Below are 16,140 nucleotides of genomic sequence, written 5' to 3'. Positions count from 1 at the left end.
CCCGGGCAACCCATATAGAAAAGACCCATCAAAGTTTTTGATAGGTGGCACTAGCCACGACAGATCTAGTTGACAAAGCGTGTCAGAGATGGGCGGCGCTGCTCCTGTCTTGCTGCGGGCCATGGCCCGTACGGCAGATTTCACCTCTCTCGTAGTAGAGTTGCAGCAGCAATAGTGCGAGGGACAAGCCGATAAGGCAAAGAGAAAATAAATATTTTCAGTAAATAAATTAGAAAAAGGAAAACGTATTATTGAGCGATGGGGTCCACCAAGACATGTGTTGGCTGCTGGTTCGCCCTGCACGATAGTGCGTGCTCGGAGCCAATGAGCTTGCAAAAGCTGTAACAAAGATGTCCATATGTATAATAGAATGTTCATTTGCACGGTTAAATTGCTCGGACCAATCATGAGCTTGCAAAAGCTGTAACAAAATGGTGCAATCACGCACATTGCAGGCGGAAAATGTGAATCATACGGTGCCGGTATCAGTTTATTACTTCCTAGTTCTAGGAACCCAGGCAAGGGCTTTGGTACATGCCGTTTTCAATGTGAAAATGGGCTGCTTCATGAAAGGGCTTTCTGCACCTCAACGGTCACTTCCTTTGGTGGTTTCTCCGCATGAAGATTTGCCACCAAGCCATTCTTGGAGTAGTAGTCAATCACCTGGGAGAAGCAAACAGTTTTCAGATTAAAAACATTGACTGAACAGCAACTGCTTTGCTTCATGCAAGATGAAACCGGAGTTTGGCAGGAAAGACACTAATGAAAGTATGCGACAAAAGGATGGACAATAACAGATGAACTGTTTCATCCGGAAGAAAGATCTGAAGAATACATGGTTGAGAAAACATACAGGTTCGGTTTGCATATGGAAAGCCTCAAGCCTTGACTTTAAAACCGCAGCTGTGTCATCTTTCCTTTGAATCAAGGGCTCTCCGGTAACCTTGGTAAACGGGAGAAGAATCAGAAGTCAATAGTTTGCACCAAAATGCCAGTTGAGGAAAAAATATATAGTATCAAGGGATGTGATAATCACAGGTGCACATATATTTTCTGGATGAAACATACGAACTCTTGCAGAAACAGTAGCATAAGCCTCGACAACCAAAGTTCAGAATAATAGCAATGATGTATAATCTCTACTTATTGCAAAAACATGTCAAATATATTTATTTCTGGTAGTATTTCGTAAAGAGCATATTTTCAGGGAAGGAAAGGATATATTGTGCTATAGAAGGCATCCATAAAAATAGAACACGAGGACATATTCAACTATTTAAACAAATCATAACATCACTCTAGTAGTCAAAATTATTGCGCCTACAACCAGAAGCAGACCATAAGAAGATTAAACCTAGACTTCATCTAGCAAACTAGAAAACTCATCATCCACAACATAAATATTTGCCAAAGATTGAACATATTTGGGTATAGCAGCTTAGCACAGTTAAATGTGAGGCAAACTGAGGGGGTGGCATGCAAGAGAGAAGCAATGATGATGATCTAAAAAAGTTCATGCAAATATGATATATACAGGCAGTCCAGAATTCTGCATTTGACTTACATCATCAACTCCAGGAGTCTTCGGAGGAGCAAACTTTGTATGGTAAGATCTGCCACTCGATGGGTGTATCCAGCGGCCAGTAATTCGTTCTTCCAATATTGCATCATCAATTGCGAAGTTCAAAACCTTGTCAACTTTAGCGCCTTGCTTTGCCAGCATGTCATCAAGCTGCAGCCATTGTTCAAACAAACCGTTAGGAAGCCCAAAAAAGAAGCTCCCAGAACATAACTACTACTCCCTCCGTCCCATAATATAAGAGCATTTTTTACACTAGTGTAGTGTCGAAAACGCTCTTATATTATGGGACGGAGGGAGTATCATCTATCAAATATGTCCTTATAACAGAAAGAATGCTTTTCAAGGTGATGCATATTGATCAAGGACCTTTTGTGCTTGAACAACAGTTCTAGGGAAGCCATCAAGGATAAAACCCTTCTGGCATGAGGGTTTCTTCATGGCTTCATCGATAATCCCAACAACCAAGTCATCTGAAACAAGCTCTCCCTACAAAATGTCAAGAAACAAAGGAATTAACAAACGAGATTTCTGCTGGTTCTTAATTGCTGGTAGTTAGCTTCTTGAAATCCTACCTTGTTCATAGCTTCTTTAGCCTTGATCCCCAGAGGAGTCTTAGCAGCAACAGCAGCTCTCAGCATATCACCAGTGGCTAAATGGCACAAGCAGTATTCATCCTTAATAAGGGGCGACTGCGTACCCTTTCCAGAGCCAGGTGGACCTACAGAATTCATACATGTCACATTGTCATATTGCCCGAGCATAGAGCAATCTAGAATATACACAGAAGCACTTAGTGTTAAGGAATTAGATGAAATAGATAGTTAAAGAAGTACACTGATATTGTTATGTGTGTGTTCTTCAGCATCTGCAAATGTATCACAACCTCACCTCTTCCGTACACAATCATATTCAGATACTCTCATGCAATGATGTATTCCTTTAGCCAGGCAACTAGTCAGATGCAGCTAGTTAGATAATACTACCTACTAGCTATAAAGATCAATATTCCTAAACAAGCTGCTGCACAGAATGAAACAAGGCCTTGCAAGAAATTTTGATATGTAGTAGCACATATTGACTGCATTTGATTTATTCATCTTTGTTGTCAAAATTTTAAAATTTTGTTAATGCAAAAAAATGACGCAAGTGCAGTTGTGAATCAGGTAGTCAGCTCTGCTGGACATAGTAAAAGACACATGAGAACTATTCACAAGTCATTTTCTCAAAAGCTTAGAGGTTCTATTCTATAACAAGGATGGAAAAGGTTAACACATTGGTAGCAGCAAAAACTAAACAAAATAAATAGCGTCACCTGTATTTGTGGTATACCACTGAAAAAACAATATGAAGACACATTGGATCCAGCGAAAGGTGACACAAACAAAGAAAAGGAGAGAATATAAATATCTTTCTCCCCAAGTTATGGCTTTTAATCTATATCTTTACTCATACTCAAAGAATTCCACTTTTTTCTCCTCACCAACCACAAAAAGGCTTGCACATGATACCAAAGTGATTATGACACCAAGGAACTATTCACAAGTCCTTTCTGTTTCATCATCCTCTAGAAACTTTCATGGATGTAAAATTCCACACATCTATCAATTACTACTAATTAGGCGGAATCTTAGTGATTGATATCAATTACTAAAATTCCACACATCTATCAATTACTAAAATTCCACACAAACATAGCGATTAGTACTAATTAGGTGGCAACACAAAAAAGAGCGGTTAGAACCAATCTCCCTGTGAAGAATACTACAACTAATTCCACCATTGTGAATTTAAGTGCCCCCAATTCAACTCCCCACATTGGAAGTATGAACAATTCCAGATACGCGGAGCACAGATCAGATTTCCCCCTCGACTGCGCAAGAAACCTTACAAGCGGAAGAAAGAGACGAAGCGGGTAAGGAAAAGAGCGGGTTTTACCGACGAGGATGATGCGCTTGTCGGGCTTGGAGCTGCACTTGGCGCGGCGGAGCACCTCGGTGATGAGATCCACCGACGGCACGTCCTCGAGGTTCGCCGCCATCTCTTCCCCCGCCGCCGGAACGGAAGTCGCGTGCCCTGCGGCCGGCGCGGAGGCGTCCGAGATTCGGAAGGTGGAGCCGGTGGGTGGGTGGCAACAGGCAATGAGATTAGGGGGAGGGGCTGCAGGTTTGGTGCGTGCTGGTGAGAGACGACGGGAGAAACGAGGTCGTGGCGGCGGCTGGAACCTGCTGGACACGTAGAAATCGAAGGATCTGGGTTGGGGTGGTGCCTTGTTGGGCCCGGCCAACATATAAGAAAATAATTAACAGGATAAAAGAAAGAGTCCATTATGATCTCTTCTCTTATTTCGACTACGAAACCATCTCTTCTCTTCTCTCCTATCTTTTTCCTACTTCAAAAAATAAATTTCCCCTACTTAAAAAAAGTAACATTTCAACTAAAACTAATCCTTTTTCTCAACCAAAAAAACGAAAACTAATCCTACTCTATCACCTAAATCAGTCCCTCCCGTTTCCTCGCCCCCAACCCACAAACACACACAATGCGGCTAGGGCGAACCAACCTGTGGTTGGATGGTTAGGTGGACAGTGGTATCTCCAGCCCACCAGGGTTCAACTCATGGTGCTCGCATTTATCCTAAATTTATTTTAAAATTTTCGGCGATACGCGTTCAGTGGGAGGAGACGTTTCCATCGACTACGAGGCGCCTACGGTGACTTCGTAAAATCTCAAGATGATATGCTGGCTCAGTTTCTCGGAGGTGCTCATAAGGGTAGGGGGTGCGTATGTGTGTTCATATGGATGAGTGTATGCGTGTATATATGAGCGCTTGCGTATGTACTGATGTTCAAAAAATAATAATGCGGCTAGGGTTTCTTCTCCTTCTTAAGCCGCCATCTTGGCGCAAGGTGACGGAGGGGAACTCGGTTCTTCGTTTGATGTGTACTTGTTTTCGTGTACATTTAGTTCGTGTGTCCCATCGGTGATGTTGAGGCGATAGCGACATCGTGGTAATGGAATGAGTCCAACGGGCCTCCTTCCCGCCATGTTGGTGTTCGTTCCAACACATATGGCAGGCTTTGAAAGTGCGGCCGGTACTTGTAAACTACGTTGGGATTTTTCCCGAAGAGGAGGGGAGATGCGGTACAGTAGAGATAAGTATTTTCCTCAGCGAGAACCAAGGTTATCAAAACAATAGAAGAACCAAGCAAATTCACTTCAACAACACCTATACACACAAGCAAATGCTTGCACCCAACGCGGACAAAAGGATTATTAATCAACTTAAACTCGTTACTTACAAGGATTAATTATGAAAGTGATAGATAGATAAATTGCAAAATAAAATAAAAATAAATAAATTGTAGCAAAGTATTTTTAGTTTTAATAATATGATAAAGGTAGACTCGGGGGACATAGTTTTCACTAGAGGCTTCTCTCTCGAACACATAGCATACGATGGGTGAACAAATTACTGCTGAGCAATTGATAGAAAAGCGCATACTTATGACGTTATTCATGGCAATGATCATGTATATAGGCATCATGTTCGTGACAAGTAGACCGACTCCTGCCTGCATCTACTACTATTACTCCACCAATAGATCGCTTTCCAGAATGCATCTATGGTATTAAGTTCATGACAAACAGAGTAACGCTTTAAGCAAGATGATACGATGTAGACAAAGTAAACTCAATCGATATGAATAAACCTCATCGTTTTATCCTTGATGGCAACAATATAATACGTGCATCGCTACCCCTTTTTGTCACGAGGTGAGGACATCGCAAGATTGAGCACATCACAAAGCACCTCTCTCACTGAAGATAAATCAATCTAGTTGGTCAAACCAAACGGATAGATCAGAGAGAAATACAAAGCTACAACAATCATGCATAATAAAATTCAGAAAAGACTCAATTACTTTCAATGAATAATCTGATCATAAACCCACAATTCATCGGATCCCAATAAACACACCGCAAAAGAAAATTACATCGGATAGAACTCGAAGATGATCGAGAAGAACATGGTATTGAAGATCGAAGAGAGAGAAAAAGTCATCTAGCTACTAGCTATGGACCTGTAGGTCTATCGTGAACTAATCATGCATCATCGAGGCAGCAAGGATGATGTAGAAACCCTCCATGATCGATTCCTCCTCCGGCGGAGTACCAAAAAGGCCTCCAAATGGGATCGCGGAAGAACAAAAGGTTGCGACGGCGGAAAAAATGTTTCAGGTGGCTCTTTGTTGGTTTGGGAATATTTGTGAATTTATAGGCTTGGAATTAGGTCAAAGACAGTTGCGTGGGGCCCGTGAGCTCAAGGGGCACGCGCCCGTAGATCTTCTGCCCTCCTCCCAAAGCTTCTAAGGTCCCTTCTGGTCCAGAAAAAATCACCGTAAAGTTTCATCATGTTTGGACTTTGTTTGGTACTGATTTTCTGAAAAGTCAAGAACAAGTAAAAAATAGGAACTGGCACTGAACACTGGGTTAATAGGTTAGTCCCAAAAATTGATATAAAATAGCATAAAATGCATATAAAGCATCCAAGATTGATAATATAATAGCATGAAACAATAAAAAAATAGATACATTGAAGACGTATCAGCGGCCCCATCGATCCGGGCAACCATATTTATCGGGCGGTGTGATGGTGTCAAGGATGTGAGTGAGAATAATCAAGCCCAATGCTAGATCTGGGCGAGCGTTAAGGTGGTATGAGAGTGCCTCCTCTCTTCGTAAAGCCTCAGATGGGTGTTCTTCTTTCTCATCGTTGGAGGTTATGTGGCATCTCTTCAACAACTTATTCTTCAAACATGTTCTATCTTGTCTCGGTTTCTATTGTGGTTCCTATCGCGCATGGATGTGTGTGTTGTTGCTAGAGATTCTGGTGTGGTTTATGCAACTGCCCTTTTTTGACTAATAGTTTCATCGACCATGAGGTTGATGGCTTTCTTCACAGGCTTGCAAATAAGATGGAGCTGAAAGACTTTGAAATTACTGTTGGGGAACGCAGTAATTTCAAAAAAAATCATACGCACACGCAAGATCATGGTGATGCATAGCACGAGAGTGGAGAGTGTTGTCCACGTACCCTTGTACACCGTAAGCGGAAGCGTTATGACAACGCGGTTGATGTAGTCATACGTCTTCACGATCGATTGATCTTAGTACCGAAATACGACACCTCCGCGATCTGCACACTTTCAGCTCGGTGACGTCCCATGAACTCACGATCCAGCAGAGTGTCGAGGAAGAGCTTCGTCAACACGACGGTGTGATGACGGTGATTATGAAGCTACCGGCGCAGGGCTTCGCCTAAGCACTACAACGATATGACCGAGGTAGATTGATACGTCTCCAACATATCTGTAATTTTTTATTGTTCCATGCTATTATATTATCTGTTTTGGATGTTTATGGGCTTTATTATGCACTTTTATATTATTTTTGGGACTAACCTATTAACCCAGAGCCTAGTGTCAGTTTCTGTTTTTTTTCTTGTTTTACAGTATCGCAGAAAAGGAAAATCAAACGGAGTCCAATTGACCTGAAACTTCACGGAACTTATTTTTGGACCAGAAGAAGCCCACGGAGTATCAGAGATGGACCAGGAGAGTCCCAAGCTGCCCACGAGGGTGGGGGCACGCCCACCCCCCTGGGCGCGCCCCCTGCCTCATGGACAGCCTAGAGATCCACCAACGTACTTCTTCCTCCTATATATATATATATATCCATATACCCTAAAAACTTCGGGGAGCACAATAGATCGGGAGTTCCGCCGCCAGAAGCCTCCGTAGCCACCGAAAACCAATCTAGACCCGTTCTGGCACCCTGCCGGAGGGGGAATCCCTCTCCGATGGCCATCTTCATCATCCCGGCGCTCTCCATGATGAGGAGGGAGTAGTTCTCCCTCGGGGCTGAGGGTATGTACCAGTAGCTATGTGTTTGATCTCTCTCTCTCTCTCTCGTGTTCTTGAGGTGATATGATCTTGATGTATCGCGAGCTATGCTATTATATTTGGATCTTATGATGTTTCTCCCACTCTACTCTCTTGTAATGAATAGAGTTTTCCTTTTGAAGTTATTTTATCGGATTGAGTCTTTAAGGATTTGAGAACACTTGATGTATGTCTTGCACGTGCTTATCTGTGGTGACAATGGGATATCATGTGAGCCACTTGATGTATGTTTTGGTGATCAACTTGCGAGTTCCGTGACCACGTGAACTTATGCATAGGGGTTGGCACACATTTTCATCTTGACTCTCCGGTAGAAACTTTGGGGCACTCTTTGAAGTTCTTTGTGTTGGTTGAATAGATGAATCTGAGATTGTGTGATGCATATCATATAATCATACCCACGGATACTTGAGGTGACATTGGAGTATCTAGGTGACATTAGGGTTTTGGTTGATTTGTGTCTTAAGGTGTTATTCTAGTACGAACTCTAGGATAGATTGAACAGAAAGAATAGCTTCATGTTATTTTACTACAGACTCTTGAATAGATCGATCAGAAAGGATAACTTTGAGGTGGTTTCGTACCCTACCATAATCTCTTCGTTTGTTCTCCGCTATTAGTGACTTTGGAGTGACTCTTTGTTGCATGTTGAGGGATAGTTATATGATCCAATTATGTTATTATTGTTGAAAGAACTTGCACTAGTGAAAGTATGAACCCTAGGCCTTGTTTAAACGCATTGCAATACCGTTTGTGCTCACTTTTATCATTAGTTACCTTGCTGTTTTTATATTTTCAGATTATAAAAACCTTTATCTACCATCCATATACCACTTGTATCACCATCTCTTCGCCGAACTAGTGCACCTATACAATTTACCATTGTATTGGGTGTGTTGGGGACACAAGAGACTCTTTGTTATTTGGTTGCAGGGTTGCTTGAGAGAGACCATCTTCATCCTACGCCTCCTACGGATTGATAAACCTTAGGTCATCCACTTGAGGGAAATTTGCTATTGTCCTACAAACCTCTGCACTTGGAGGCCCAACAACGTCTACAAGAAGAAGGTTGTGTAGTAGACATTAAGCTCTTTTCTGGCGCCGTTGCCGGGGAGGTTAACGCTCGAAGGTATATCTTTAGATCTTGCAATCGAATCTTTTTGTTTCTTGTTTTATCACTACTTTAGTTTATAAAAGAAAACTACAAAAAATGGAATTGAGTTTGCCTCATACGCTTCATCTTTTTAATATGTTTCGTGAGTATGATGGAAAGGAAAATTGTGCCAAAGTGTTAGAAGAAGAATGCATTAAAATGTTTGGCACTAAGTCTTTGAATGATGAGCATGATTGCAATGTTATTAGTATGAACTCTTTGAATATCCATAGTACTAATGATGATTGCACTAGTCATGATGAGACTGTCTCTTATAAGCATGTCGATTTTTGTGGAGTGCATAGAGTTTGCAAGTACACACCAATTAGGGAAGATAGATTTTGCAAGAGGCATAAGTACTTAGAAACTAAATTGTTGCAAGAAAGGCTAGATGTTTGTGCTGAAAATTTATATTTTCTTAGCCGTACTTGTGAACTTTGCAATGAACGTGGTCATTTAACCATCCGATGCAAATTGTTTCATGATCTAATCGTTTCCAAAAATTGTGATGACTTGATTTCCCTTGCACATCATAATGAACTTAGTTTGCTTATGGGTTATGAAGAAATGAAACGTATAACTAACTATCTTCCAGTATTTGCCTGTGATAAACTTCTTGATTTTGATCTAGAGGAAATTTATATGTATTGTGCGGTGAATTGTATTGAAAATCCTTATATTGCCAATTACATAAAGAAAAGAAAAGAAATAGAAGATGAAGAGAATACTAATGAAAGGGAAGATACTTCCCAATATCCTCCTATTATTTCTTATGATGAATCAGGTAACGGGGAGGAGCCTTCTATTCAACCAATATCATTAATAAGGAGCTCCAAAAAGAGGGTTGAACCCACACATGATGTGAAGAAGAAAAAGAAAAGACGGAGAAGCAAAGGTAAAAAGGTATCCCTCCCAAATGATGATGCTCCTATTACTCATTGTGATGTGCTACCTCTTGAGCACTATGTTGGTTTTCCCCGAAGAGGAAGGGATGATGCAACAAAGTAGCGTAAGTATTTCCCTCAGTTTTTGAGAACCAAGGTATCAATCCAGTAGGAGGCTACGTGCGAGTCCCTCGCACCTGCACAAAACAAATAAATCCTCGCAACCAACGCAAATAGGGGTTGTCAATCCCTATAGGGCCACTTACGAGTGTGAGATCTGATGGATATGATAAGATAATATTTTTGGTATTTTTATGATAAAAGATGCAAAGTAAAATATAGGAAAAGTAAATAGCAAAGGAAATAACTAAGTAGTAGGAGATCAATATGATAAAGATAGACCCGGGGCCATAGGTTTCACTAGTGGCTTCTCTTAAGAGCATAAGTATTCTACGGTGGGTGAACAAATTACTGTTGAGCAATTGACAGAATTGAGCATAGTTATGAGAATATCTAGGTATGATCATGTATATAGGCATCACGTCCGAGACAAGTAGACCGACTCCTGCCTACATCTACTACTATTACTCCACTCATCGACCGCTATCCAGCATGCATCTAGAGTATTAATTTAAAAATAGATTAACGCCTTAAGCAAGATGACATGATGTAGAGGGATAGACTCATGCAATATGAAGAAAACCCCATCTTGTTATCCTCGATGGCAACAATACAATACGTGCCTTGCTGCCCCTACTGTCACTGGGAAAGGACACCGCAAGATTGAACCCAAAGCTAAGCACTTCTCCCATTGCAAGAAAGATCAATCTAGTAGGCCAAACCAAACTGATAATTCAAAGAGACTTGCAAAGATAACCAATCATACATAAAAGAATTCAAAGAAGATTCAAATATTATTCATAGATAGAGTTGATCATAAACCCACAATTCATTGGTCTCAACAAACACACCGCAAAAAGAAGATTACATCGAATAGATCTCCACAAGAGAGGGGGAGAACATTGTATTGAGATCCAAAAAGAGAGAAGAAGCCATCTAGCTACTAACTATGGACCCGTAGGTCTGAGGTGAACTACTCACAGTTCATCAGAGGGGCTATGGTGTTGATGTAGAAGCCCTCCGTGATCGATGCCCACTCCGGCGGAGCTCCGGAATAGGCCCCCAGATGGGATCTCGTGGATACAGAAAGTTACGGCGGTGGAATTAGGGTTTTGGCTCCTTCTTTGATCGTTTGAGGGTATGTGGATATATATAGGAGGAAGGAGTACGTCAGTGGAGCAACAGGGGCCCCGAGGGTGGAGGGCGCGCCTGGTGGGGGTGGGCGCGCCCCCCTACCTCGTGGCCACCTATTTTATTTCTTGACGTAGGGTCCAAGTCTCTCTAGTCTTATTCGTTGAGAAAATCACGTTCCCAAAGGTTTCATTCCGTTTGGACTCCATTTGATATTCCTTTTCTTCGAAACCCTAAAACAGGCAAAAAACAGCAATTCTGCGCTGGGCCTCCGGTTAATAGGCTAGTCCCAAAAATAATGTAAAAGTGGATAATAAAGCCCAATAATGTCCAAAACAATAGATAATATAGCATGGAGCAATCAAAAATTATAGATACGTTGGAGACGTATCATGATGATGATAATTGCTATACTATCGGTGCTATCCATACTATTAATGATGAGAGTGATTATGCTTATGATATGAAAAGGCCCAAGCTTGGGGATGCTATGTTTGATAAGAATGACATTTTTGAGAATATATTTGCTGCAATTAATGTTTATCCCAAGCTTGGGGATTCTATGTTTAATGAAGATGATATTTCTAGCCTCCCAAGTTTTGATATGCAAATTTGTTATGATGATAGCATGCCTCCTACTTATGATGATTATATTGATGAAAGTGGGTTTGGAAGAGTGTCAACTTTAGGAAGTAATGATCCCACTATTTTGGAGGATGTTGAATCTTATTATAATAATTATGAAAGTGTATTTGGAGAGTCATGACTTTATTTAGTAATGATTCCACTATCTTAGAAGAGGTTTCAATCGATTATGATGAGAACAAAATTGCTACCTATGATGATTATTGTGATGATACTTATGCTATAAAAATAGTGATGATTATATTTATAAAACTTGTCATTATTATGATACCCTTTTTCTGAACATTACTCTTTTAATGTGGAAACAATTTATGGTATTCGAGTCTCTTATGATACTCCCACTATTCCGAATGAGAAGAATTTTGCTTATGTGGAGAGTAATAAAATTTCTATGCTTGTGTATCATGAAAAGAATGCTTTAGGTGCTGGTTATATTGTTGAATTCATTCATGATGCTACTGAAAATTATTATGAGGGAGGAACATATGCTTGTAGGAATTGCAATAATATCAAGTTTCCTCTCTATGTGCTTAAAAATTTAAAGTTATGTTTGCTTTACCTTCCTATGCAAGTTGATTCTTGTTCCCATAAGTTGTTTGCTCACAAAATCCCTATGCATAGGAAGTATGTTAGACTTAAATGTGCTAGTCATATTCTTCATGATGCTCTCTTTATGTTTCAATTCTTACCCTTTATGTGAGCATCATTGAAATCATAATGCCTAGCTAGGGGCGTTAAACGTTAGCGCTTATTGGGAGGCAACCCAATTTTATTTTTGTTCCTTGCTTTTTGCTCCTGTTTAGTAATAAATAATTTATCTAGCCTCTATTATTATTGAGTTTTTATGTTTTAATTAGTGTTTGTGCCAAGTAGAACCGTTGGGAAGACTTGGGGAAAGTCTTGTTGATCATGCTGTAAAAAATAGAAACTTTAGCGCTCACGAGATTTGCTGCCATTTTTTATTGGAGAGTGATATTTAGTTAATTCTTTATGAAGATGATTAATAGATAAATCCCTCACGTCCAGCAATTTATTTTAGAATTTTTGAGGTTACAGAAGTTTGCGTTAGTTACAAATTACTATAGATTGTTCTGTTTTTGACAGATTCTGTTTTTCACGTGTTGTTTACTTATTTTGATGAATCTATGGCTAGTAAAAGAGTTTATAAACCATAGAGAAGTTGGAATAAAGTAGTTTTAACACCAATATAAATAAAGAATGAGTTCATTACAGTACCTTGAAGTGGTGTTTTGTTTTCTTTCGCTAACGGAGCTTACGAGTTTTATGTTAAGTTTTGTGTTGTGAAGTTTTCAAGTTTTGGGTAAAGATTCGATGGACTATGGAATAAGGAGTGGCCTTTCTCTATGACCGAGGTGGATTGATACGTCTCCAACGTATCTATAATTTTTGATTGTTTCATGCTATTATATTATCTGTTTTGGATGTTTATGGGCTTTATTATGCACTTTTATATTATTTTTGGGACTAACCTATTAACCCAAAGCCCAGTGTGAGTTTCTGTTTTTTTTCTTGTTTTAGAGTATCGCAGAAAAGAAAAATCAAATGGAGTCCAATTGACCTGAAACTTCACGGAACTTATTTTTGGACCAGAAGAAGCCCACAGAGTATCGGAGATGGACCAAGAGAGTCCCGGGCTGCCCACGGGGGTGGGGCGCGCCCTCCCTGCCTGGGCGTGCCCCCTGCCTCGTGGACAGCCCGGAGATCCACCGACGTACTTCTTCCTCCTATATATATCCATATACCCTAAAACCTTCGGGGAGCACAATAGATCGGGAGTTCCACCGCCAGAAGCCTCCGTAGCCACCGAAAACCAATCTAGACCCGTTCCGGCACCCTGACGGAGGGGGAATCCCTCTCCGGTGGCCATCTTCATCATCACGACGCTCTCCATGACGAGGAGGGAGTAGTTCTCCCTCAGGGATGAGGGTATGTACCAGTAGCTATGTGTTTGATCTCTTTCTCTCTCTCTCGTGTTCTTGAGGTGATACGATCTTGATGTATCGCGAGCTTTGCTATTATATTTGGATCTTATGATGTTTCTCCCCCTCTACTCTCTTGTAATGAATTGAGTTTTCCCTTTGAAGTTATCTTATCGGATTGAGTCTTTAAGGATTTGAGAACACTTGATGTATGTCTTGCACGTGCTTATCTGAGGTGACAATGGGATATCATGTGACCCACTTGATGTATGTTTTGGTGATCAACTTGCGAGTTCCGTGACCACGTGAACTTATGCATAGGGGTTGGCACACGTTTTCGTCTTGACTCTCCGGTAGAAACTTTGGGGCACTCTTTGAAGTTCTTTGTGTTGGTTGAATAGATGAATCTGAGATTGTGTGATGCATATCATATAATCATACCCATGGATACTTGAGGTGACATTGGAGTATCTAGGTGACATTAGGGTTTTGGTTGATTTGTGTCTTAAGGTGTTATTCTAGTACGAACTCTAGGATAGATTGAACGGAAAGAATAGCTTCATGTTATTTTACTACGAACTCTTGAATAGATCGATCAGAAAGGATAACTTTGAGGTGGTTTCGTACCCTACCATAATCTCTTCATTTGTTCTCCACTATTAGTGACTTTGGAGTGACTCTTTGTTGCATGTTGAGGGATAGTTATATGATCCAATTATGTTTTTATTGTTGAGAGAACTTGCACCAGTGAAAGTATGAACCCTAGGCCTTGTTTAAACGCATTGCAATACCGTTTGTGCTCACTTTTATCATTAGTTACCTTGGTGTTTTTATATTTTCAGGTTATAAAAACCTTTATCTACCATTCATATACCACTTGTATCACCATCTCTTCGCTGAACTAGTGCACCTATACAATTTACCATTGTATTGGGTGTGTTGCGGAAACAAGAGACTCTTTGTTATTTGGTTGCAGGGTTGCTTGAGATAGACCATCTTCATCCTACGCCTCCTACGGATTGATAAACCTTAGGTCATCCACTTGACGGAAAATTGCTACTGTCCTAGAAACCTCTGCACTTGGAGGCCCAACAACGTCTACAAGAAGAAGGTTGTGTAGTAGACATCATGGATTAAGGTGGAGGGGGGCACCGCACACGGCTAAGAGATCAATGTTTGTTGTGTGTTCTAGGGTGCTCCCGTATATAAAGGAGCAAGGGGGAGGCCGGCCGACCTTGGGGCGGGCCAAGGAGGGGGGGGAGTCCTCCTCCTAGTAGGAGTAGGACTGCCCATTTCCTAGTCCAACTAGGAAGAGGGAGGGGGGAGGAAGCAGAGGGAGAGAGGGAGGGTAAGAGGGGATGCCGCCCCCCTCCTTGTCCAATTCGCACTCCCAAGGGGGGGGGTGCGCGGCCAGCCCTATGGCCCCTCCTCTCTCTAACACACAAGGCCCATGTTGGCCCATTAGTTCCCCCGGGGGTTCCGATAACCCCCGGCACTCCGATAATTATCCGATGACCCCCGGAACTCATCTAGTGTTCGAATATAGTCATCCAATATATCAACCTTTATGTCTTGACCATTTAGAGACTCCTCGTCATGTCCATGATCATGATACGTCTCCAACGTATCTATAATTTTTGATTGTTCCATGCTATTATGTTATCTGTTTTGGATGTTTAATGGGCTTTAATTTACACTTTTATATTATTTTTGGGACTAACCTACTAACCAAAGGCCCAGTGCAAATTGTTGTTTTTTGCCTATTTCAGTGTTTCGCAGAAAAGGAATATCAAACGGAATGAAACCTTCGGGAGAGTTATTTTTAGAACAAACGTGATCCAGGAGAATTGGAGTGGCCGTCAAGAAAGAAGCGAGGAGGCCACGAGGCAGGGGGCGCCCCCCCCTCATGGGCCCCTCGCAGCTCCACTGACATACTTCTTCCTCCTATATATACCCATATACCCAGAAAACATCCAAGAGCACCACGAAACCCTATTTCCACCGTTGCAACCTTCTGTACCCAAGAGATCCCATCTTGGGGCCTTTTCCGGAGCTCCGCCGGAGGGGGAATCGATCACGGAGGGCTTCTACATCAACACCATATGTGGCGCCCCCGATTTGACCGTACACTAATCATGCACGCAAATGTGTACGATCAAGATCAAGGACTCACGGGTAGATATCACAACACAACTCTACAAATAAAATAAGTCATACAAGCATCATATTACAAGCCAGGGGCCTCGAGGGCTCGAATACAAGAGCTCGATCATAGACGAGTCAGCAGAAGCAACAATATCTGAGTATAGACATAAGTTAAACAAGTTGCCATAAGATGGCTAGCACAAACTGGGATACAGATCGAAAGAGGCGCAAGCCTCCTGCCTGGGATCCTCCTAACTACTCTTGGTCGTCGTCAGCGGGCAGCACGTAGTAGTAGGCACCTCCGGTGTAGTAGGAGTCGTCGTCGACGGTGGCGTCTGGCTCCTGGGCTCCAACATCTAGTTGCGACAACCAGGTAGAAGGGATAGAGGGAAAGGAAGGAGAAAGCAACCGTGAGTACTCATCCAAAGTACTCGCAAGCAAGGAGCTACACTACATATGCATGGGTAAATGTGTAAAGGGCCATATCGGTGGACTGAACTGCAGAAAGCCAAAATAAGAGGGGGATAGCTAATCCTGTCGAAGACTACGCTTCTGGCCACCTCCATCTTGCAGCATG

At 41.6% G+C, this 16,140-nt stretch overlaps 1 protein-coding gene across 1 annotated transcript; it reads right to left on the bottom strand.

The window, feature by feature from the left end:
• Positions 1 to 340: 340 nt before the first annotated feature.
• On the bottom strand, positions 341 to 3,819 carry LOC125522680 (adenylate kinase 3). Its single transcript, XM_048687721.1, has 6 exons — positions 3,518 to 3,819; positions 2,155 to 2,300; positions 1,949 to 2,068; positions 1,565 to 1,732; positions 854 to 943; positions 341 to 663 (listed from the first exon to the last, which is right to left on the bottom strand). Exons 1-6 carry the CDS (start codon positions 3,618 to 3,620, stop codon positions 565 to 567), a joined length of 726 nt encoding a protein of 241 aa, XP_048543678.1. The 5' UTR covers positions 3,621 to 3,819; the 3' UTR covers positions 341 to 564.
• Between the last annotated feature and the right edge of the window lie 12,321 nt (positions 3,820 to 16,140).

The sequence above is a fragment of the Triticum urartu genome, chromosome 7 (genome assembly GCF_003073215.2).
Source record: "Triticum urartu cultivar G1812 chromosome 7, Tu2.1, whole genome shotgun sequence".
Classification (NCBI taxonomy): Eukaryota; Viridiplantae; Streptophyta; class Magnoliopsida; order Poales; family Poaceae; genus Triticum; species Triticum urartu.
The sequence above is the reverse complement of the archived record's forward strand: the minus strand, read 5'-3'. Positions and strand labels throughout refer to the sequence as shown.